The 24,851-nt window shown below is 42.5% G+C and overlaps 1 protein-coding gene across 1 annotated transcript in view; it reads right to left on the bottom strand.

Annotated features, from left to right (window-relative positions):
* Positions 1-15,659: 15,659 nt before the first annotated feature.
* STAC (SH3 and cysteine rich domain) overlaps positions 15,660-24,851 on the bottom strand; it is a 73,072-nt gene continuing 63,880 nt past the window's right edge. Inside the window, exons 9-11 of the mRNA XM_068405265.1 lie at positions 24,716-24,767; positions 24,449-24,586; positions 15,660-16,133 (exon numbers count right to left, since the gene is read on the bottom strand). Coding sequence (XP_068261366.1) covers positions 16,035-16,133; positions 24,449-24,586; positions 24,716-24,767 — 289 coding nt within the window. The 3' untranslated portion in view covers positions 15,660-16,034. The remainder of the gene's footprint in view (positions 16,134-24,448; positions 24,587-24,715; positions 24,768-24,851) is intronic.

Here is a 24,851-nt window from a genome sequence, read left to right as displayed (position 1 = left end):
CAGAGAGCTTAAGTTCAGACACGACCCTTACACCATCTCCCACATTTCCTGGGTTATTCTTGGTCTTGCAGGGTTTCTGCTGTCTTGAGGCTAGTATCTTCGGTGCAGGATGAAGATTATTTTCTAAGTCATCTCTTTCTCAGTCTGAATCTCTGCCATTCTTCTGGTGTCTTGTCCAGTCGGTCAGTTACCCTTGCTCTTCAAAACATGGGCTTTGTTACTGGTCTGAATTTGTTTCATTCATCTTTCACTCCTTGGTGCTTTTTTATGTCTGTCTTGGACAAAAGAACTTGTCACTGGCCTTGGCCTTGCTCTCTGAAAGTAATAACAGGTGAACAAATTACTCAGAAACCTTCCTTTTGATGAGCTTCTGAATAACTACCTGGTTGGAAGTAATTTTTGATGTGTCTGGCATAATTTTTCATGCCTTTTCCAGCACCAGGTTTTTCAGCACCTAAATTGCAACTAGTTCTATAGCTAGCGTTCATCTTATCTGTGTTGCCTGCACAGCTAACACAATCTCCCTTGGCCACATATTTCTTTTTTTAATGTGTCCTAGGATCTTTTTTTTTAAATACCTACAGCATCCTGCTGAAACTTCTTTTATGCTGGGTGGGAAACCTGTAGAGCTTATATCCTTTTAAGTGAGTTTCAGGATGCGACTGTCACAGAATCACAAAATCAACCAGGTTGGAAGAGCCCTCTGGGATCATTGAGTTCAACCATTGCCCTGACACCACCATGTCATGGCACTAAGTGCCATGTCCAGTCTTTTCTTAAACCCCTCCAGAGATGGTGACTCCACCACCTCCCTGGGCAGTCCCTTCCAATGGCTAATGACCCTTGCTGAGGAGAAATGCTTCCTAATGTCCAACCTGAACCTCCCCTGGCGAAGCTTGAGGCTGTGTCCTCTTGTCCTATCACTAGTTGCCTGGGAGAAGAGGCCGACTCCCACTTCACTACAACCTCCCTTCAGGTAGTTGTAGACTGCAATAAGGTCACCTCTGAGCCTCCTCTTCTCCAGGCTAAACACCCCCAGACTGTCCTGATCTGAAGGTCTGTGGTTTCTCTGTTTTAGAGAAAAAGTGTTTCTGTTCATCCATCTGGGAGAGATCTTGTGTCTGCGGGTGCCAGCACACAGCATATTTGAACGGGTCAGCTACAAGCAGCTCACCTCCTCGTGAGTAACTTTTGCCATAACTTTCCAAAGAGATTGGAGCTGTGTTTGTCTAGTGCAGAACTGGAGCTTCAGCATCAACATTGGCAGTTCTTAATACGACTTCTGTTGTACTGAACATACTCTGAAAGCTCCTCTCTCCCAGTCCTGACAGTCCCAGATCTTTCCCTGGTATCTTCCGCATACACTCCACGTTTTAATGTGTAGAATACAAAAAAGAAAAATTAAAGATACTAAGGAAAATTCTAGAATCAATTTTTATGCATTGTAATTTGTTCCATATCCATTTCTATTGATTTCTACTTTTCTTTCTTGTTTGTAATATCGGCAATTACATCCTTTATTGGAGAACCAGGGAGAGTGTTTAACAAAGGATTGTTTTCACATCATTGCACTGGAGTTCCTCCGTAGGCAGAGACAGGGATTTGATGGAGTCTTTGGCCTAGAGTCCTTTTGTCCAGGACGTGTCATCTAACACAGAAGTGGCTTGGAAACTCATTCTCCTTTAGTGACAGTCTGTACAGTATCACCTTCACCCTGGCTGTAGCGTCTCCTTAGGTGGGCATATTTGAACTTCACTGGATCGAGTATGTTTTTCTTTAAGGAATATGTATGTAGGCATTCAACTTAAAACTTCTAATTATTAATGATTGTGTTTCATTCATGTATCTCTTGTTGTCTTGAAATTTTAGGTTTTCTCCCAAAATGCATCAACCTCTGTCCCTTCCTTCTCTCCCTCTTCCACCACTTTTTTTTTGGAAAAAAAAAAAAAGTTCTTCATGTTGTTTAACCTGCTCCTTAATTCTTTTCAACACTAAAACACAGGCAGTGAGAGGTTGGATCGTATTCTCCATGGGAGGCTTTCAGCTGACTTCAGCTGGAAGTGGGATTAGGACCTGGTTAGACTGACCTCCATCCTGCTGTGAGCTCTTGGCAGTTAAACCTTTTTGCCCACACAAAACCCCTCCAGCACTGCTGGGGCTCAGCTCATTGGGGACGAAGTCCATCATTTGAAAGCAAGGATGGAACGTAGATATTTCATTTACTCCTCTGGGATCCCAGTGTTTTCTTCAGGAAAACAGAGGCCGTTGCTGGTGTTATTTTGCTTCTGGTTGTTTCAAGGGTGATCAACACTGAAGTGCTGTATGCACTTGCACAAAGGCAAGATCTGTCATGATCTTTTCTGTTGGCTTTTCTGTGCTATTGATTTAACAAAAGACGTCTGTCAAGTGGGAGGGTGTGTGGGTGGGCCAACACAAGATGACTTTCCTGGGCCTGTGTATCCCAGCGTCTCTGAGAAGTGTTTCAGCATCTTGCCTCTGACTGTGGAAAGCAAGGCAGAACAAAAGGGCAAGTGGCATGCCCAGTGCAAGGCTCGTAAGGCTAGGAATAACAAATGATACATGAGTTGCATGGATTTAGTTTGCAATGTTGTGGCAATTTGGACGTGAAAGCTTATTGGCTCTTACAATAACAGATTATTTTTTGCTGGAAGGACACTTGCGTTCTGGAAAAGCCATTACGAAGTTATTGTCTTCTTTTGATTTAATTTAAAACCACCCACCCTTTTATAACATCAGCCTCTGTATCTTACTACTGAGAGATAGTCACTTGGGAAAAAAAAAAGGCCCGATAATTAAGTTATGTATGTGTGTTTATCTACAGAACCAGAACAGCAGCAAGAGATTTTTGAGAGGACTGTTCTTTCTCTTTGCTCTCTGATCTCTCTCCATCCCCTCTTTGGTTTCCTTCCAGTTGCCAAACTTGCCATCTCTTCTGTTCCCAAAAGGAAGCAGCAGAGGTGGTACAGCATGCTGTGCTCGGCTCGTACACTGTGCTCTGCACGTGCATTTGTAGGTATGGAGGAGTACGAAATACTGGAAGGAACACATAGTCTTTTCCTTAAACCGAAGCAAAGTTTGCAAAGAGATTTATTAGTTGTAAGCAGTGCTTGAAACCGTGTAGCACCATAAAAGACACCACCTGGCAAATACGAAGTTCATAGGAAGAACTGCAAGAAAAAGTTTCAAGTCAGACTCTTAAGTAAATGAAAAAAAAATGGTAAAAATTAAAAAAATTTAAATGAAAAAAAAATTACTTACACTTCTACCACAAATGTCTCTACTGAAGGGGCAAAGCCAGACTGCAGCTTTCCTCCCACAGGAAGGTGTGTGGTTGTGCTTGGACTCGCTGCACCCAGGGCAGAGCTGCAGAAACCAAGCAGGAGGTTTGCTGGGTGGGAATGGGTCGCTGTGCTGAGACCTGAGTCGCAGGGGAGTTGCTGCAGGTGTCTGTCCTTGCAGGCTGCAGGTGGGCAGAGCTGGCTGGTGGCCCAGGGCTGTTTATCAAAGGACTGAAAACAAGGGGATGCTGGAAAATACACAAGTGTCTGACCCTCGAGTACCAGCATATCTGGACATGGTAGCAGAAGACCTCATGCCTCACTTTGTAAAATTATCTCACACTTCTCTTAGGATGCTAGGAAGATAAAGCATGTCCACAGCCCACTACCAGGGGCTAGATGACAGGGCAAAACTTATTCTGAGACATCTCATTTGTATGCTTCAGCCCTATCTGTCGGCTGTGTTATTTATTCCTGTGGCTTTTCCCCTTTAATCTCAGTTTTCAGAAGCTCAATTTTCTCTAGCTATTACTTTGTGTTGTGATGTATCATGAGTCATGCCCCATATACTGAGTAGTAATAGTGCATGCAAAGAGAATTGTACCAGCCAGCACATCTGAAGAAATCATCATTTTTGGAAAGTTGAATCTGCCCTGTTGCAGCAGAGCTAGTTTCAAGTTCCCAACCTTAATGAAGTTGCTATCTAAATCTATATTTTTTGAGATATATTCTCAGGTTTTTTGAGATTTATTTTGAATACATGTGATTACAACAGCCTTGGTATCTTAGAAGACAGCAGAACAATTCTTCTCTGAAGCCAGCAGGACTGTAATTAGTATAATGTCCACTAAATGACAGCCCAGTATGTGAAATTTAATCACAGCTGCTCTGGGTGTTATTGGTCTTTCAGGACTTAGACTGAGCCAAGTCATACAGAAACGGTGTTAATCTTGCATTGCAAATATGACTGAGAGCTTATTATGAACTTCTCCACTTTTCTCAAGATTGATTCTTTAGATCAGCCTGGCTCTGCGTACTCCAGCTAGCAGCTGAACAGGATATTCATGCAAAATATTGTTGCATCATATATTGAACTTTGATTAGAAGGCATCAAAGATTTATTAAAATTGACCTTTTATTCAGCAGGAATCAAAAAGTCATAACTGGATACTTCACAGATGTGGCACAGGGATCAGTTGTCAGCTCTAGGAGGTGAATGCTTTTTTATTTTGCCAGCTATCACAATGTGAATAGTAACCTTTCAAAGCTTTCTTTTTTTTATTGTATGAAGGTGAAAGAAAGAGTGATGACAGAGGCTGCTAATTTATCTGGAAGCCACCACTGCAGGACAAAAGTCTGCTCCAAGGAGTAACTTCCGAGGTCCTGCCCCTTGGTGGTTGGATGTCAGGATGTCACTAGGAAATGGACATTCTAGGCACAGAGATGCTGAAAACTTAGTCCTGGTTGCCTCTGTAGCCCTACTGCATCTTTATAACATCTAAGTATATAAGAAGCAGCACCTATTGCCATATTAAAATTTTTCTAATGCCATTTTCTTATAGAAATGGAAATTTGTAGAAACTGAAGCATGTGATTTGAGATCTTACTTATGTTGATGAAATTCCAACTCTGAATATGCCATTGGGAAATTTTTTGCATGGGTATGGGACAACAAATTTCTTCTTTAGCAGAGAATGTATTGAGCTTAACAAAGAGGTAGAAGTAACCCATGTGGAAACTGATTGTCATTAAAAGATTGTATGTTGGTCAAATCATATCTCCCAGAGACTTTCATGAATGCAGGCTGCTTACCACCGAACATGGTAAAAAGCATTTCATCCCCAGTTGTTCTGACCCTAAGACTTTTCAAAGGAAAGGCCTCATGAATCTTTTGGGTATTTGTAGGTTGTGGGCAGGTTTTATTGTGTTGTGTTAGCTCTTCAAAGCAGGATATTTTATTGGCTTTTGACACCTCCTTCAGAAAGGAGATAAAAGCAGGAGATGTTTTGTCTGTGTAGTACTGACGTGGCTGACATAATTAGGAGGAAAGGCAGAGTCAGAGGTATCCAGCTGAATAATTTAAAACAATAAATAAACTGGGATTATCACTGTAAACCTTTTTCTCCATTCATTTACTGCCTTTTCTTTTTACCTTATAACTCATTTTCTACTCTTCGTCTTTGCCAGCTAAGATTCCTCACTCAATTTTTCTTAATACCAGTCCAAATCTGCTGCCTATCACCTGCTACTTACTTTTGCATAAAGAATCTGTCCCCATCTTACTCATTTCAATTAATTGTCATGCTTAAATGATCTTTTCCAATCCTCGCTAACCCCAAGGCAACTCTTATCTGCCATCTTGATAGGTGATTAACGACTTTCCATTCCTGGAACCAATGTGAAAGACAAAAGAGAAATAAGACAACCCAGAAAAGACTCTCCTTCTAACCTTTCTTTCACCTCAATCATTTCAGGAAAGAAGACAAGAAGGGTAATAAATGTTTTGCTTTTCTTCAAGGAACACCAGCTCTGTTGGTCCCCCGTGTTAATTACTTGAAAAGTATTTAAATGAGTGAACAGAACTTGAAAAGAAAACATCCTTTTCTCTTGTCAAGTTGGGGTGGTGGCAAAACCAGATTTTTTTCCGTGCCTGCTGACACTGTTAACGCCCTCTCCCTTCGAGTAAGATCTTATGTTGCTGCCCACAACCCAGCCAAGCCTAAGAACAAGAGCAACACATTTTGTGGGTGCGATTTTAGACCTATCCATGTGTGCCCTCGGAGTTAATGTAATTCATCTACAGTGATTTACAGAGTACCAGTTGCTGCCAGACGCCTGTGTCATGGTAACACTTTGGGCTCCAGTGGTATAAGATTCTCAAAACGCTTTACAGTCTCAACTCACTTAACTTGTCCCATGTTTAATGTATTTTTATCACCCTTGTCCACTTGTTCTCAGCTCTCAGTAGCATGGATGAACACAGATCCAAGCATCACACAGCACACAGCTGTTACTATGCCGTTGCACTTGGGCTGCAGGGGTTTAAATTGATCCACAATGTCTTCCTTCTTCCCTTCATCTTCCCTAGGGTAAAACCAGGTTCCCAAACACACCTTGCCTATTTGAGTGAAGATCTGTCATGCCAGGCCTTATTGCAGGTGCTTGCCTGTGATTTGACATGCAACTGTGGTTTTTACATACCCCAAGTCTCCCTGTGCCGTTTCCATGGTGGTGGGAGCTGCCTCCATTCCTCTACACCACTTGAATCTGATCTGGTGAATGTCAGCTGGGCCCTTCTTCCTACAATAATCTCAGACCCGTGGTTAACTAGCTTATGTCTCAGCCTGCAGATGAGTAGAGAGTCACCATTCCTCCGCAGCTCTGTGCAAAGCTGATGATCCCATTTCGGGAAGAAGGGACTTGTGGTGATGTACAAACTTAGAGACAGATTCTCAGGAAGCAGGGATGGCATATTTACTTTATTTAAGGGTAATTTATGGCCCTGTCTTCAATTCCCACTGGGATTCTCACTGTTTAAAGGCAGCCTTGAGTATGGCTTTGATGTCACCTAGAGTATTTTGGTTTTACTCAAAACAGTTCATTTTGTATTAGGCTGTATCTGCTGTGTCTAGGGGGGTATCATGTAAGCTGGTTAGCAAGTGTGGCTAATAAAGCAATGAACCCTGAAAGCAACATCTGTCTCATCCTACTCAAGCTCTCAGATGATAATTGCATCACCTGCTGTATATCTCATTAGCACTGACAGCTCTTCCTTCCCTTGCTCCCAAGACAGTGGGGGGAAGGCCGTTATCCCATCTGTGTTTGGATTTCTACTAAGCAGGCGCTGAATCTTCATCTTCTGTGGAGACTCAGAGGCTGCAAAATTACATTAGATGCTGCTCCATCTACTTGTCAGGTCTTTTTCTGAGTGGTCTCTGCCCAAAGCCACAGAGAAGCTGTTTACAAGAGGGTGAAATCTTACTTACAAGAGGGCAACATCTTTGGAAGCTGGCTATGAAAGTGGTATTACTCTGAAGGGCCAATGGGCATCCCCCTGTTTTTTTAAGTTAAGGCACGCAAAGAGCACTACCTGGTGATGCCTGCCTGCAAAAATGACTCTTGGGGGCTGAGAATGATCTTGCTTAGTCCGGAGGTGGAATGACCCTAGAGGAATGAGAGCAAAAATGACTCTTCCAGTTACCTCCATTACCCACGGCTGCACTGGTCTGGCAGGCAGAGGAATTCGCTCACGGAGATGGCCCTGCAGGCAAGAGGCTTCTTTGCTGCCTCTGGCCTGCTGCAGGTTGTTTCATTAATTGCTAGCATTAAATGTGACTAGTGTGCTAAATCTATGAGAGGGTTAATTGGGGCACTGAAGCAGGAAGACTTCTTAAAAGAGCTCTTAAGAAATTATGGAGCTTCCTTCTCAATTAGCAGTTTTTGTGTAACTGAAGTCTAAGGGGTGAGTAAGTTCAGTGCTGTCAAACGAAGGACCCTGTGCCTCCTCCAGGGTCTGATCTCTCAGCTGATGTGTTATGTTGATTGGGTTTGTGTGTTTGGGGGTGAGAAGAGGGCATTATACAGCGAAGCAGACTGTATTTTTGCAACCCTTACTAATGTCACACAAGCCAACATAAAGGCCACTGGGATTTTGGAGAAACCAAGCTAGAGCATCGTGACCTGTGAGAACAATATGGTCAACACTGGGCAGACACTGCCTTGAACACACACTGGGAAGTGCTTTCTGCACAGTGAACGTTTACCCTGTGCACCAGCTGCAGAGCAGCTGAGACCTAGCCTACAACCAAGAGTTGCACTCCTGGTATTCGGATGGAAGGCCAGCATGGCTGCTTTGTGGTGTCTCTGAGGTCTTTAAAGAGCACAGAGCCTTGCATGAAATGTGGAGGATAGCAATGGGCTTGGTGCCGAAGTCTTCAACAAAAGAAATAAGTCTCTTCCAGTCTGGGCATGTGGGACCTTTTGTCCTTCTAAGGAAGACTGTAGGAAATGTCTTACTGTCCAGGAATTAAACTGATTTTCTGGTCCTTCCATAAAGGACCTGTGAGTTCGTTTCAGGATGTCGGTAAAGCAGATTTGCCTGCCATTTGTGCTAATAATTCGTACTACAGTAGCCTCTAGAGGCCACAGGACTGTACACATCTCTAGAGAAAAACTACAGCAGATGGTTTAAAAGCTGCGTGTATAAGATGATGGATAGGAGTCAGCTAATAATTTTGTCTTGGTCTGTTTTTATGTATTTACCATTTTATTTACATGGTAAAATGCTGCAAACTATATAAATACTGAAAAAACATAGCTGCTCCTGTGTGCTTTTCTAGACTGTCCCACCACAGCGTTAACATTCATTTTAGCTCCAGTACTTAGCTCCAGATGAATTACCTTATCCATGGTTAAGCAAGAAACTGAACACATGGGATCTAGGTGCTATTTTTATGGGGTAACCTTCTCTTTACCCTATAATAGGCTGGGCTTACTTCTTCCCTGTGCAGCTGATGCCTCACTCCTGGCAGGACTGAGCTTCAAAAGGCTTAGTCAATTGAGCCAATGCTTAGTAATGTGGATAGCTGTGCTTAGACAACACATACCACATGTACTGTCAGCTTAGTCTCCCCCAGGCCTACTATGAAGGATGATGTACTTCAGGCCTGCCTGCAAGAATGAAAGAGTGGCAAGTGAGTCTGCTGTGGGTGATTAGGAGTCTGATCACACTCAATCCCACTAATCAAATAATTCACCTTCCCAGTACCCATTTGGGTTTTAGTGACTTCTGGTTAAGTGGTCTCCTATGGTTTTTAAAAAAAACAAACATGACCCTACACTTCCTTGCAGCAGGAATGAATTGCAAACCAGATTGCTGTGGTGGCCAAAGAGAGAGCAAGAGAGATTTGTATTCACTTTGCATTCCTTGAGCCAAAAAGTGGAGACAGGGAGTAATAAATAATGTGAAGGGGCTGCAAACAGTTGTTTTCCTATGTTTAGTATGACTCACGTAACACTTGGGCCTTAGAGACTCAGACTAGTTCCAAAGGGTCAAAAATAAGGTTTTTCCCCTTCCATCCTTGATCACACGGGAGTGGACCCTCTCCATCTCCAGTGCTGGTGGGGATGTGGCTCACAGCAGCCCCGTATCCCTTTGAACGAGGGTTTACAATCAGGTCGTAGAAGTTGCCCATGTGGGAAGGCTGCTGAGCCAGGGCAAATGCCAGCCTTGCGTTTTCTGGGGCAACCTGCTTGACAGCAAGCATTTAACAGAGCAGATGCACTGGATGGCCTGAAGGGTTTTTCCTGGCAGGACAGAGAGTGAGACTCAGCGGCTGTAAATGAGGATGGTCGGTGTGTTGGTGAGAAAGGTGTTGTAGGCTGCCCAGCCAGAGAAGGACCACGAGCAGCGGAATGGAGTGACCCCCTTGCAGGAAGGCATAAATAATAACCATTTTATGCAGCGTAGTTTGCAACACTGCAGGGATGGGCAGGAAGGACAGACTTTGAGTTTTTGGGGACTGCTGCCACACTGGCTGCTTTGTTTGGCTTCTGTTTACTTGGGATAATTTTGGTTATTTTCTCCTGCCAGACACAAGGGCAAGCAGTGGGCAGCCAGCAACAGAACTGGCATGATCCTTGGAAGGAAGAGCAGCTGGAAAGCCTCTCTGCTGGCATGGGCTGGGCATGCTGGGAAAAGCCCAGAGGTTCGCTCTGTGATTGCCCTGGTGCATCTGCATTGCTGCCCTGGAAAAGCCAAAACATGTCGAAGGGATTGCTCTAGAACACCACTGCACTGCTTCTTCTAAAAGTCGGATTTTACCCACAGCTACCTCTCATTTTTTCCTGTTTGTGATGCAAAGCTGAAACAGCTCTCACGGTCTTTCAGTTTTGTGTTGTCAGCCTCTGACCCTATCAGCTGGCAAACTGCTGACAGCATAGTAATTACTCAGATGTTGATTTATTTCATTTTAATGAAGGTAAATTTATGTGCCCTTATCATGGTGTGTATGTGGGACCAACTCGCACTTTAAAAAACAACTTATTTCAAGCCCATTGGAATGCTCCCTGGCTTCCTCTCCTTCAGACCTCCAAGGAGAAGTTATTCTTTATTTTCAATATCTCATTATTGTGAGGCAGCCCAGTCAAAGAGGTACGATCTACATGTTGATCTGACAACGTTTTCAGGCTGCCAATTTGTATGCAGCGTGCAATCCTAACTTCGCCTGATGAATGACATGCAATTCAGAGCAGCAGGCATCTTGACTGTGCTCAATGTATTGCATATTTGCAGCTCAGCTGCCTGTAACTCTGGGTTTATATGTTATATGCTTTGCCTAACAAACACAGATAACACTTGTCAAGGCTAGAATTCTCTGTCTGCATAGCTGTCTGTCTCAGTACTTTTATGGGGCACCAATTACCTTCCTAACTAGGTGCTGAGCACATTAAGATGAGGAAAAAAATAAGTCAGGACAGATTTTTAAGGGCATGTGCTCTTGCCATTGGGTTGATGTTAATGAATGCAAGATATACATACATATCTATATATGTTTATGTGTTTCTGGTATGTACATAAATACAATAAAATTAATGTAAGCTTATTTAATTGAACAAATGACATTAATTTAGGTAGGTCTTGTATAGAGTTGCTTGAGCCACTCAAGAAATGGACATACACGCTGACCTGAAGCAGCCCTACTACAGTTTTTCTGGGCCTCTTTTGTGGAGACTCTGCCAAGTGTTCATTCCCCAGGCACATAACAACTTTCTATATAAAGAATCGTTTTAAAAATAACTCTATGTACCTCTTAGATTCAGATGTTCTTTTTAGCCATGGAAAACTCAATGTTGTGATGACATATATTCCCACTGGCGAAAGTATTTATTCTCCTTGCTTTACAAAATGTAGTGTCCACAATCTGAATGATAATTTCAGACTATATTGTTATGAAGTGTCTCAAATATGAATTTAAACACTTGTGTTGGTCTGACTCTATTTGTAATAGAGCAAAGTACAGAAGGAGTATGCACGGGAATATCATTTGCACTCCTCCCTCCTTATATTTTGAACAGAACCTGACATACTTTGTACTTGTTAACTTTCTTTTGTGCTTATTTTCATTGATGCACAAGCTCTCCAGGGAAGAGAAAATACATATCTGCATTTTGCTTTTTGTTGTGCACAGCAACACCCATCCTAGTCTGATTGCCCAGGCCAATGCTATTCTTCCTGGTGGTTTGTAGCATCTCAGAATGTTGTTCAGCACAAACACTGTGAAATGTTAATAGAAAATGAACAACACACAAATCTACCTCCTTAGGTACACAGTAAGTGTGTGCTGCTGTTGCTGTCAGGGCTTGTGAACAGCCAATATTCTTACAGGCAGGGTTAGGGCCATGCTGACATTCTTCATGTTCAGTATTTTAAATTAAAATGTCCTTAATGAGATCAGTTCTATATGGTATTAAAGTTATGTTTGTATTTAAATGCAAAATGTTCTGTTTAGGAAGCCCACCCTAACCCACCAGCCAGTAAAGGAAATTCTATAGAATGAAAATGGGGATATAGATGATATAGATGTTACATCTGCAGAGGTCTAAATGTGACTTGGCTATCCCATGCTCCTTCGTTGTCGATGGGTAGAAACAGGCACTTGTGAGGCACAATCTAGGTCGTGCAAAAGCAAAAAAGTCATCAGTCGGTCAGATGAACCACAGTACTGAAATGCACTCTCTTTCCTGGGGAAGGGGGAAAGCAAATTGATTTACTAGCTTAGTTGTAGACATTTATAGTTAGATCAGACAAATTCCATGATAGATTTTTGGGAGAATGGTAACATTGACTAGCCTTTTCGAAGATTATAGCTGAACTCCAGTCCCTGGGGCATCCAAGGATTCTTTTTAACGTGGACTTAATTGGGACAAGATTGATATGGTTTGCTGCAATTATTCAGTGTCCTTTAGGGAAAGAAAGAGGTAATTTGAGTGCTCGATAGATTGGACTTGTCAGCACGTATTTAAAATAAATGAGTTGGGTTCATTTTCTGAAGACATCTGTCTAGTGCCATTTTAGGCAACCTGCATGGTCTCCTGTGGCTTCTTTAGAAGGTCACGGCTCTTCCAAGCCTCCACTATCACTGCCTGCTGGCCCTGTGCAGGTTCCTCTGATGGCACTGGACGCTATATTTAGTCAATTGAATCTCAACAAATAATTACAAACAAAGGCCTGTGAGCAATGCTAAAGATAGATACACAATATTTGTAGGAATAAGCATCTTAGCTCCCCTGGGGCAATGAGTTCACAACTGACTGTGCGCTGCAGCATCTGTCTCTGAAGGAAGTCACTGAGTCAAAATGGCCAAGTGTAGAGAAAGATGATAATAAACTGAGATACTGTGTTATTTACGGATGGGAGGAGATCATGATTCAGGCAGCTCATCCTCAACTCATGTTCATCAACTGCTCCTAGCACTTACAAAAATATTCTGTAGCCAGTTTTATCCTGTGATGAGATGTTGAATGGCTTAAAATAAACCCTGATCTGCCAGAAACAAATGTTCAGGATGGCCCCACCACAAAACTTCACTCCGAGTCTATACACGCTACATACATCGCAGAAGAACTGCTTTAGAAACGGTTTGCTAAACATGGCAAATGCAAATGCTGTAGATTTTAAATGGAAATGCTCGATAATATCTGTTGCTGATGGGTTTAGTAAATGTTCTTGAAGGTGGATAACTGAAAATTATAGAGTCTGATGCAAAGAAGCCAAGAAACATACACTTCTATTCTTCTTCCAGCCATCATGTAGTCTTTATTAAGCAGAATATTAAATTAAATGTGAACAGCATTTATCTTCTAAAATTCAATTTTTCTGAGCATACGTCAGATCAAGTCTATTCCATCTTCTGTCTGATTTCTAACTGCTTGCTAATGCAGTATCTATTGCAAACTGCATATGGCAGGAAAAAAAAAATGATGGGATACTTCTCTGGATTCAGAGTAAGGCATCCAAAAGAAATTTGAGGAAAATGACCTTAATTCAGCAAAGTGCTTCAGCATTAAGCATGCAAACAGCCAATGAATCACATGCTTAAATTAAGACTCAGCTATGTGCTTCTTGATAAATTAGGCATAAATTAAGTCTCCATATCAAACAGCAGCAAAAGCCCAGTAAAAAGACAAAAACAAACAAAAAAAAACCACAAAGAAAAGATAACCATGAAAGCTTTGGTTCAGAAGCAATGCTTTCTCAGATGTAATACAGTCCACATAAGGTCTGGTTTGTTTTTACTCAGTCACTTTATTATTTATTGCTCAGTATCAAAAGGAATCAAACTGACATTGATTAAAGGCCATTGTGAGTTGTAGGTAATATTCATATAATTCTTTGAATAGTATGATGCACATTGTAGGGAAAAATTGAAATCATAGAAGACTGAAATAGGAGGGAATCACAGTATGATGCGCTCATGTAAACAACAGCACATAAACAGATTAATACAGATTTCCTTTGCCCACTTGATAGGCCTGATCAAAAGTAGCAAGTATTTTAATTCTAACTAACACTTGAGCTTTTCCTTGGAATGAGTGAATATATAAAAAAAGATCTTATAAAGCAGAGTGGATTAATATGTCTCTGCTGCTTTTCCTCTTGATCTTTAAGGCTTATCAGAATCCGCTGCCCTCCCACTGAGTTTATTGGTTGCTTAGGAAAATGAGCTGAGCAAATGTTCATTGTTTGAACCGAAAAAAATTCCCATTTATAAGTTGCTGATATTCCCACAGAAGATATGAAATCAGATACTTTTGATCACCCAGGAGGATGTTAATAATTGGTATAGATTGCTTACGTTACAAAGGACCACGTTTCAGCAGTTGACACCCCTGCAACGTCCTCCTCTGCAATTAAGTGGTACATAAGAGCTGCAAAACATATCTCTGAGAGGTTGAAGACTGATCTGCTCTGTGAACTTCTGGTCACGTGTAGAGTTGCACTGGATTTCATCAGCTATTCAAACAGGCAACCCAACTACTGAGACCTGGGCTGTGCAGCACAGATCCGAACAACTGCCTCAGTATATGGAAGCAGGACTGGTAGCTTGTTTTTAGAAGTAACATCAACCTTGCAAAGGCCTATACTAACCTGGCAGCATGTGAATTTCTTCTTGCGGTATCAGGATTTAGGACATCAATTTGGGGTTAATCGCAGTAAAGACTGGCATTCTGTCTCACGCTGGTCAAATAAGGCATGAATTCAGCAGGGAGCTTTGGGACAGGACTTAATCTCTACATCATAATACATGATAAGCTGTTTAAGTGTATTTGGTGCAATTATGTCCAATTAAATACTTGGAAATTAGGTTCTCTGTCTTTGAACATCATAAGGCCCCTGCTTTGCAACAGGATTGTTACTGGCTGACGTGTATAATTTGGTGAAGACACACAGTTCCCACAGACTGCTCTCCAGGTGCCAAGAAGTTCATACACCCAAAACATGTTTGAAGATGGAGACTTACATGGACAAAACAGCCCTCTCTGCACAGCCTCACTGGGATGGAGCAGATTTACGGGATGCTTATGGTGGTTTATGCCAAGGAGGAATTCATGTCAGTGTCTTTACTGCTGAATCTGCAAAACCGCTGTTTAACAAATGAAGACGACTCCTTTGGTGTAACAATGCTGAGACACTGAGTGCCTTTCTGTCGTGAGTTCTGGATTTCGAAAATTACAGACTTCACTTTTGTGTGCAGTCTCTCCTTTCCTAGCATTTTCAGTCTTCCAGGGGGTTAGTTAACTGTTTTATTTTTTTTATAAATAGGATTAATATATAAAATCTTTTGAGTGCAATAAACACAGAAAAATATAAAACGTTTCAAGCCTGTGGCTCTCTCCCAGCATTTCGCCCATTTTCTGTATCACCAGATCAAGGTGCAAGAAACACAGAGGGACGCTTCCAAGCAGGCTTGTGAATCAGAGGACCAGCTATTTTTGTGAGCTATGAGAGCAGCCATCAGACCCCACGTACGCTGAGAGGTTTTGTTCGTACACAGAGACAACAAAGGACACACAAGTTCGCTACTCTTTCAAGATTGCACAGAAAGAGAAAGCTGCTGCCTTCCAGGGCACAGTGCATTTCTCGGACCGACATTCACATGGTGTCTTCAAACTGCTTTGTTATGAGACTAAACACCAGGATTAAACGCTTAAACTGATCAGTTGATACTGGGGACAGAACTGTAGAACCACAGCCACACTTTACTACAAGCATTGGACTGTAGTACAAGGACAGTTTGAATGGTATTTCCCCCCCCCCACCCCTAAACACACGCTTCAAACAAGAAAGCAGTCCAACAGTTTTCTAAGACACGAGAACAGGACGCAAGTTTAGTCCTTCAGAACAAGCTGTCTGTCTCCATCAGGGTTGTAACAGCCATCTTGCACCAGAAATCAGTCCAGACTTTTCTTTTTCCCTTTCCTTATTCCTGTTAGTATCCAAGGACCTCTCGTTTCCCTAGTGGTTTCTGACTATATTTTCTTTCAAATATTCCACTTTTCTTATTTCTTAGGTTGCTGTGGCAGTCTAAATGTCTTTTTCTTCTTGTAGTTGCAGTTTTCTCATGATTTCCCTGAACATCTGCAAGACAGCCCATCTGGGTTGACACAGTGTGAGATGAGGCAGACGGGCATCGCCAGCAAAGGGCTCCTACTGCAGCAAGTGGGCTGTTGAAATCAGATGTTTTCTAAGACGTCTATGGGGACAAAGCCTTTCTTCTTCCCGCTGTATACTTTGATAAAGCCATCATGTTCCTTTTCAGAAGTCACGCAAATCTGAATGCAAAGAAAATACGAAAATAAGAAAGTGTTTGCCATGATCAAGCAACAAATTATTCCAGCCTATTTAGCAGGTGGGTTAGACATCCTGCTAGTTACTTCTAGAAGTAGAACTTTTAGATTCTCACAGCTTCGATAAGAAACTCAAACTCATATATTTAAAGAGTTACCTTCCCACCCCGCCTCCCTGAAGTGCCATGTATACATGAGAGATGTTAAAATCATTAAAAACTTTGTGATGGATCAAATATTTTTAAACTTGAATTATGACTTGGGCCTACTGTAATGATTGTGATTTATTTGTCTGTGTATGAGATGATATGGTCTTTACAATAGTACAAATATTAGATCATGGTAAAGGTTGGCATTTCCTGAAGGCCTTTGTGATCTCAGGTCTTTCCATTTTTGGGCCTGTCCTGAGACACTTCTGGTAATGGCTGAGGTACTTTAGCCTGGGCATTTGAGCACAGGGCCACACACAATAAAGAATTGTTTTCAGATATCTGTGCCAAGTTGCTATGTGTTTCCTACTAATCAAACAAGGTTAAAAAACAGGCATAAAACTGATGGTCCTATTGTGACCAACTCACTGATTTCTCATGATGTCAGTGCCAGGTCTTTAAAGCCCTCTGTTTAATTACAATAATTCAGAGGGTATGAAATGGACAAAAATGCCTCGAAAATGTTCCTGGCTAAATGTGTTTCAGTATGACTGTTACGGATTGTATGGTGACACCTAAATACCACATCTGAATTCTGGGCCAGCTTGTCCTCCTGTTGCTACATACATAAAATTTACTAGCAACACTGATGCTGCCAGAGGGAAATGAACGGTCAGAAGAAGGAGGTGAAGCTCCTTCATAACTGCCACCTCAAGTATTGGGAAATGGTCAGGTGCATCTCTGTACCTGCAAAGAAAGATTTGGAAAGCAAATGGACTCATTCATTTCCTTACTTAAGCTACGCACTTAACACTAACTGAATTGGATCCCTGGGGCAGAATGACTGAGCAGACGTGCAGTTAAAAAAAATAATGTATTGTTGTTTGGGTTAAATCACTCAGAAAACGTGGGAGAGGTATGGAATTGGTGGTGTGTAGTTCAGGTACTGTCGCAAAAGAGCCAAGTTCATTTGTGTCATGAATCCTGATCATGATACTGATCAACCCCTTCTTGGTTGATCCCTGCTGCTGTGTGGGAAAAGGAGCCTTGGCAGCTTCTCCATAACTAGACCTGGCTGGTTATAAGGAATGCCTAACTCCATCACTATGCTTTCCTCCTAACTAAAGGTGTCTGCAAGACCTCTAGATTTTTTGTATGGGCCAAAGAAACCCCAAAAGTAGTCAGATCTCCTGAAGGGACCTCCAGCAGGTCTGCACTGCTTAGTAGCCACGCTGCATTTCTGGCTTAACCTCTGGTGCTGTGCAGAACATACTGCATGAACAGAGTGCTTTCCCCTCATGTCTTGTACTGTCAGCAGAATGATTCATGGACAAAAGAAAAATACTGAACTTTCTGAACACGAGTTTTCTTTACCTTTGGAGTGAAAAAGGATGGCAGATTTGGTCTTTTTTTAGAGGGTTTTCTGGTTCTGCTGCTGGTTTGAGCGCTCCTTGATATCAGTGGGAGTGCTCTGCTACAGCAATAGCTTTAGATCTCCACTGAGCATGAGGAGTACAAAGCCTTTCTGTAAGAACTTCTCTCACTCTACATATTAATACAACAATCTGAATTCGCCCAATTCCAGCTGAAATTCTCTCACATGAAATATGTTAAGCCTTGCACGTGCTGGCCCCTGGCTGGCAGAGGTTTTCCCACTCCTTCCCAAGGAAGGGGATGTGTTGGGGGCAGTGAGCTCAGCCATGATATACCACGCTTTCCTAATTCTGTGTGATTCAGGAGGTCCCCTGGGGCCGTGGCAGCTGCTGGAGCTTTGCAAAGCCCTGGACCTGCTCCAAATTCTGCAGTTTCAGAAAAGAGGGAACACAACACCATCCATCTTTGTCCTCATCCTCTTTTGTGAGCGCTGCCAAGGATTTCACCCACAAGTTGTAGCCTTGGGATTTGGGTCTTGACTTTCTTAGGTGGATGTAAATCAGGAGTAACCCCAGATAAGTACATGGTAGTATCCAGAGTTTTGGACTTTGCCTGATGAATCAGCTGTCACTGAGACAGGGGGGAACATGATGGTTGTGAAGGCACACGGTGCCACAGCTACCATCAAGCAATCACAGTTTTCTGTATCAAACTGGAAACTGCTTAAAATGGCAGGTACTCAGGCTGTCATGTTTCGGGGAGAAGGCTGCTGGCCTGACACGGTAAGTGAGCCACAGAGCAGTCACTCTCCAGTGAATTTGGTAGCAACACCAATGGAGACAAACAGTTGTTGTGTTTTTCCCTGCACCCTGGCTCAAGAAGTTAGTAGTGGTGTAAGCCGCAGGGTAAGAAACCACATCTCAGGCTATTTCTCAGTCATCAAGTGATCTTCAGAAATAGCTGAAAGGGGGATCTAATATTATAAAGTCACTTCCCCATTCTTTCAACTCATTTTGTTTAAAAAAAAACCCCAAAACACTAAAAATAAAACAAACAACTGTTTAGATCGTGACTGTTGTCTGAACTTGTCAACATCTGCCCTGAGGATTTTTTATCTGTCAGTCAGCCCTGAGCAGATGGGGGAGATGAGCAATTAGGAAATGATCCTTTAAGCTGCATGGTCATTAATACTCTCCTGTTCTCCTGTTCTTCTAAGTCTTGTGCTTTGAATTTGGGCTCAAGTGGCAAATTCTCTTCGTCCAGGAGAAACTTTGAACTTTCTCTAATTTTCTGCAGCTGCCTTTTGCTTATCTTCTCTCCCCCATGTATTTAACCCACCTGTCAGCCACTCACTGGTTCTGATGAAATAGGAATTTGGTTATGAGGACAGTACAGTTTCAAGAGCTGTCCTGGAGCCTGCAGACAGTGCCAGGTCAAGAGGTCTGAAAGCTCAAGTCTTCTGCTTGTCTGTAAGCATGACAGCACAGGGACAGTGTAAGTTTCTACATCTGCTGTCGCCCGTGACCTGAAGTTCTTGCCTACATGAGCTTTGTGGATTGAAATGATAAGTAGTTCAGTTTTCATACCCATTCAGCCATAGTGCAAATGATGATGATGACAGGTTTTATATCAGCTGTTTCACTAGCTTTTGGACCGAGAATACCAGCTTGTTTTACCTACAGCACTTATTTAGGGTTTTAAAGATGAACTGGACTAAACTGGATGCATAGTGGGCTCTGCCCATGTTTTGGACTCTTGCAAAACTTCGGTGCCACTCTATCTCTGAATGAATGGGGACACCCCTCCCTGTTCAGCAAGACTGACATCAGTGAAAACCAGAGATGGCTGGAAAAAGACCCTTTCCCCCTTAAGCTTTGCTGTGAAGTGCAGCATTTATTGCTGGGGAGCATATGAAGAACTGCAACATCACTTTAGGCACTGAGTTTGTGTTTGAAGTGATTCAGTCCGAATGCAAAAAGCAGCATGATGTAACTGATTTTCAAAGGCAGCTGACTCATGCTCTTAGTAGTTCAGCTCCTTTTAGAGTATCCCAGGATGAAAAATGTACATAAAGTAATTCCTAGGCAGTCAGGTGGAAAGCCAGGTAGCAACAAAGCATCCAGATTAATCAGAAGAAGACCCAAGCCAGGTGCATCCCCTGGGGCTGGAGACCTGGGCTGCAGGTTAGGCCTTGCTGAGCCTAACCTCATGGATGTGTCCAAGCCCATTCACAGGCTCTCTTGGCGTGGCTGGATCAGAGCTGCACACAGCTGCTAACATACACGTGCCTAAAAGTCACTCCTCTTGAAATTTGTGTGACTGGATGTTGGGATAGGAGGGAAGTTTGTCCCCTGAGAGCTGTGGTGCCAAGGGGACAGCAAGGCTGACAGCTCTGGTTTGGAGGTTGTGGCCATCACAACAACTGCAGTCACCGCAGAAGCTGGCTGGGAGACACTTTCTGTAACAGGGCTAGTTTACATCAGTGACATTTATAAAACAACCATCGCAAAAGGGAACTGTTGCGCTGACCTTTATGTAAACTCACAGTCCACAGTTGGATGAGGCAGACAGTTTCTGATTGCCATTCTTGTTACAAATGTTGTGGTTTGGGGTCATTTCTATTGCACAAGATCACTTGTGCAATTGAAAATAAATCGTGTTATTTAATCACAAAAAGCCCAGCTCTAAAGTTGTTTGTATTAGTGTGACCGTAGACGTCAGAGAGGCTGCCTGTGAAGGGTGTGAGTAGGTTTCTTCTAAAGAGGTTATTTCCTTTTTTTTTTTTTAAGTAGGGTATTATAAGAGGAGTAAAAATAGACATTCAAAGAGATTATTATGACTTCTTTAAAAATAAGGATGACCAAAAGTGTTAGAGGCATTTTAAGAGATGATTTTCCAAACATTGATGATATTTTGGAGATACCTTTTAAAAACGGTGCCTTTTTCTTTTGTGAAAAGAGGTCAAATCAGAGCCTGGAGTCATGCAAAGAAGCATTTGTGTAACGTGTGGTAATGAGTTCGGGTAGGCTAGGGCAGAAGTTAAAGGCTGGAGAAAACTTTATATACTCAAGTGATGGTACAATCAGAGTTGGAAATTATGCAGCCAGTATTGTGTGTGAGACAGCTTAAAAGAGTGGAAAGCCACAGAAATTGGCTGGTTTTGGTTTCCCTGTTAATAATCTTGCTTTATTGATGTCAGGGGCTAAGTCTGCCTCCCTCCTCCCTCCTCCTGATTGAGCCCTGTGGTGCCCAGTCGAGTCTGAATTTGTTTCAGGACCCACAAATCTGTCAGTGAACCCTAAACTCCAAGATGTTGACGTCTCTGAAGCAGTCCATTTTTTCTCCCCCAGGCTGGGTTTCATATGTCATAATGAAATTTTCAAGGGATCCTTTGTGAAGACTAGTTTGGGCATATTGCTAAAGATGGGTGAGCAAGTCGTGGTGTTTTTCCCTCAGTCTTCTCCTTGAGTATTAGCTTTGCCACAAAGGTTTGCATGAAGCTGAAACTCAAAATGTTATTCCCAGGGCATGAAACTGGCAAGTGATGCCAGAGAAAGCCCTCATCCACTGTGCTTCAAACTTTGAAAAGATCTCTGCTTGCCTGAAATGGCTTTTCTTAAGGTATTCCTGTGGCTTTGTGGATGTGAATATATTGCCTCCTGCATTACAAGAACAGACTTTATACCCAGGAACATGTAAAGCTTAAAAGGGATACAGACCTGCAGTATAAACCGTGGATGGTATCAAGCAATACACTGAAAATTCCTATTACTGTCACTGGATAAGTTTTCCTCTAGGCATATCATCCTTGCCTTTGTTGTCAGAATGGTTCTGTACTCTTGTTAGACCCTGCAGAATTTGACCCAGTGAATTAACACTATAAAATGGAGACAATTTGCCATACTGCGGTCACAGGAATTTATTACATCAGTAAATGAGTTTTTCTAGCTAAAGTGAGACTTGACAGGAATTGGTAGCAATGAATAATCTCCCTTCTTGCTAGTCTGGAACAAGCCAGTTCTTTGCACGTAGCGCTGTGCTCACAGCACTCTGGACACTGTGCCCAGAGACAGCTAAAATGGCTGGTTACATCCCACAGAAATCCCCAAATAGGACAAAAAAAAAAAAAAGATAGAATTCTGCCAAACTTTTCCAGAAGTCCCTTTCACATGTTTTTTTTTTTTAGTTTTTATGCCTTCCCTATTGCACTTCTCTCTCTGCTTCACATGGAAAACAACAGGGAAATAAAGGACAGAAAATAAGAGAAATGGCTGAAGAAAGAAGAAAAAAATTTGACTTTGGAAATATAAAATAAAATTTTAAAGTAAAAAATTCCCAATAACAATTAAAATGTTTTTCACAAGAAGAGTTGTTCCACAGTGAAGGCAAAGCTGTTCTGCTAAAAAAAAAAATAAATTGTGCTATTCAGGCAATGATCTCCGTGGTGGGCACACGTCCCACAGGCTGGGTTCAGAAGTCCTTGTGCTCCTGTCCCCATGCTGCTGCTACACGTCGGCCCTGTACAGGCTGCCAGCTCTCACTGGGGGTTATTACGTGGGGCTCAAACCCTGTATGGAGGGACAGCAGGAAGCAGATGAGTGTCCATGGCCTCACTGTGACTGTTCTGCCTGGAAATTGCTCAAAATGTCCTTGAAGCTACTTGAATGTCCCCTTTTTGCACAATTTGTGCGAGGGTGGAGTGGGATCTGTTGGCTCCACTCCTTTCCTCCCATGCCTTTGCATTCGTGTGTTTGTTCAGTCTGATCTCTGCCCCCTGTTTTACACCAAATATTTCTTTCTTTCTTCCTCTGAAGCCTCTCCCACGTGGAGTGAGGACCGGACAGCATTCACATTCAACGTCAGCGTTTGCGTAGGTTTGAGATAGGGCTGAATAAGTTTGCTAAAAAAGAGGAAGCAGTACATAGGCAGGATGGATTCATCCCTTCCTCTACCTCCTGCCCTACCAGAGACAACGACGAGCTCCTGATGGTGAGCTCCTTTGTGAGCCTATTGTGAAACAGGGACAATAGGAAGCCCTTGTGTTTAGATGAAGGTGCCAGACCTGGCCACTTGGAAACTGGTTTTGTGAGAAATGAGACGAGAAACTGAGCCGTCACTATTTGCAGCAGCAGCCACTCTAACAGAGAATCTGGTACGCCTGCTGACGAGAAGGGGCTCAGACCTTGACCATTCCCTCATGGTGGCATGCCATATTCCCCCACTACCACTTCCCCAAGCTTTGTCCTTGTGCATTTCTTATACTAGAGCAGAAAGGGCTCTCATTATGCTTTGCTTTGGTAATATTTTTTTTCCCTCTGTGAGCACATATATAAACAATCAAAAGAAGTGCTGGGTCAAAAAAACTTAAGCACCTTCTCTCTTTCTAGCAACTTCAGGGCTGCCCAATGTACCATGTGCACAGAGGCAGCTAAGGTATATTCAGGCTGCTGTATTTCTATGCCTTCCTTAAAAAGCTGTGTATCCCTGAGGATTGTTAGCACTTGCATGTTCTGCTATGCCACAAGGCAGCTGCAGCAAAGGTACAGGTTAATTATCCACCAGTGGAGTGAAATGTTCCAGAAGTTCTGCGTGGAAAAACCTGTGGCCCTGAAGTCTACCCTGATTCTGACTTCTGCTCTACTTCATTAAAACCAGTGGCTTTCCAAGCGCCGTATGGCAAACAATTGCTGGTGACGTGACATCAAGTGCCAAAACAAAGGAAATACTTGCAGAGGTGGAAGAACACTGGGCTTCACAAGATGCAGTGAGAAAAATCTAGTTTTCTATTTCATCCAGGTGTCAGAGAACCTTAGTCAGCATCCTCCTATTTACATAAGGAGTCAGCATCACCCTTAGTAGGACATCCTCCTATTTACATGAGCTTATGCCACAAACCTGACTGTCCCTTAATGGAGGTTCTGAGCCCTATCCTTCTCTTGCTTTACCTCAGCAAGCATTTATACCCCAGAATCACCAGACTTGACAGTTGGATATATTAAATGTCTGGTAAAAATTTTTAATCGTATTTAAAATCGGATCAAAGACACAACCCATAACGGCAGCCATGGCTTTCACCTTGTGAATCCACCCGAAGGGCACATAGTGGAGGGAGCTGCTGAAAGTACACCAGGGCATACGGACCTCACGAGTCCTCGCTGTGTGTGCTGTACTTTAACTCACAGCAGCACTTCTAGTTTAGAATAAATCACAGCCTGTAGAGAGGGGGTGTAAGTGGCGACACAAACAATTAATGAATAAAGATACTTTGCAACTGGTGAATAAGAGTTAAATTTAAGATTTACAGGTTGGTTTGGTGTTATCTTAACCCTGCTCCTGCTGAAGCCAAAACAATGAGCTGTGTTTAGATCTTTGGGCAAGGTAAGGTCTGGGGAGGGAGCCACTGTCTTTTATTAGATTAGCTCTAATAGTGAGGAGAAAAACAGACCATTTTTCAGGCACACAAAGTCTGCCTCTAAGACTGTGTGTTCTTCAAGCTGTCCCTCTGAAGTCAGTAAGAGAGGGCATAATATATAAAGTATCTTTATGAATGTCTGTAAGACTGAAAATTTAGGCTACATTAGGCAGGGATTACATGCTTGAACAAGGCCAACACTGTTCTTAACTGGTTACTAGACACTATTGCCATACAAATAATAAATCTTGTAGCAAAATTGCAGTGAACAGCATCTGCCTGTGCTCATCTTGCACCATTTTCCCTCCATTGGTCAGACTACTGGATGCTCAAGTCCAGTGGGGATCCGGCACAGGAGAACTTACTTGGTTCTCTTTCAGAGTTATCTGTCCCTGTTCCTTGCAGCCAATGAATGTCCTGGTACACCTGTAAATCTTCTCATCGTGTTGCACTCTTTGAACGAAGTTAGCAGGAAAAAATCCAGTTCTGTCATCAATTTTCCCCTGGGGAGAAAACATATTGACAGAAGAAGGTGATTAACACTAGTAGCTGTAATACAAGTTCAGTATTGAACATAAATAACGTATATTTCCCTTTGGAAAGAAAACAGATATAAAATAATTAGCACATACCTTCCACCAGTCTTCATTGGAGTCTTCCAGAAGAGTGATCATATCCCCTGGCCTGTAGTGGAAGAGGAAAAGTAGATTAAGATGACTCTTAATTGTTATGCTGCATCAGCTTCCACAATTACCTTCTAATAGGAAG

The sequence above is a fragment of the Nyctibius grandis genome, chromosome 7 (genome assembly GCF_013368605.1).
Source record: "Nyctibius grandis isolate bNycGra1 chromosome 7, bNycGra1.pri, whole genome shotgun sequence".
Lineage (NCBI taxonomy): Eukaryota > Metazoa > Chordata > Aves > Nyctibiiformes > Nyctibiidae > Nyctibius > Nyctibius grandis.
The sequence above is the reverse complement of the archived record's forward strand: the minus strand, read 5'-3'. Positions and strand labels throughout refer to the sequence as shown.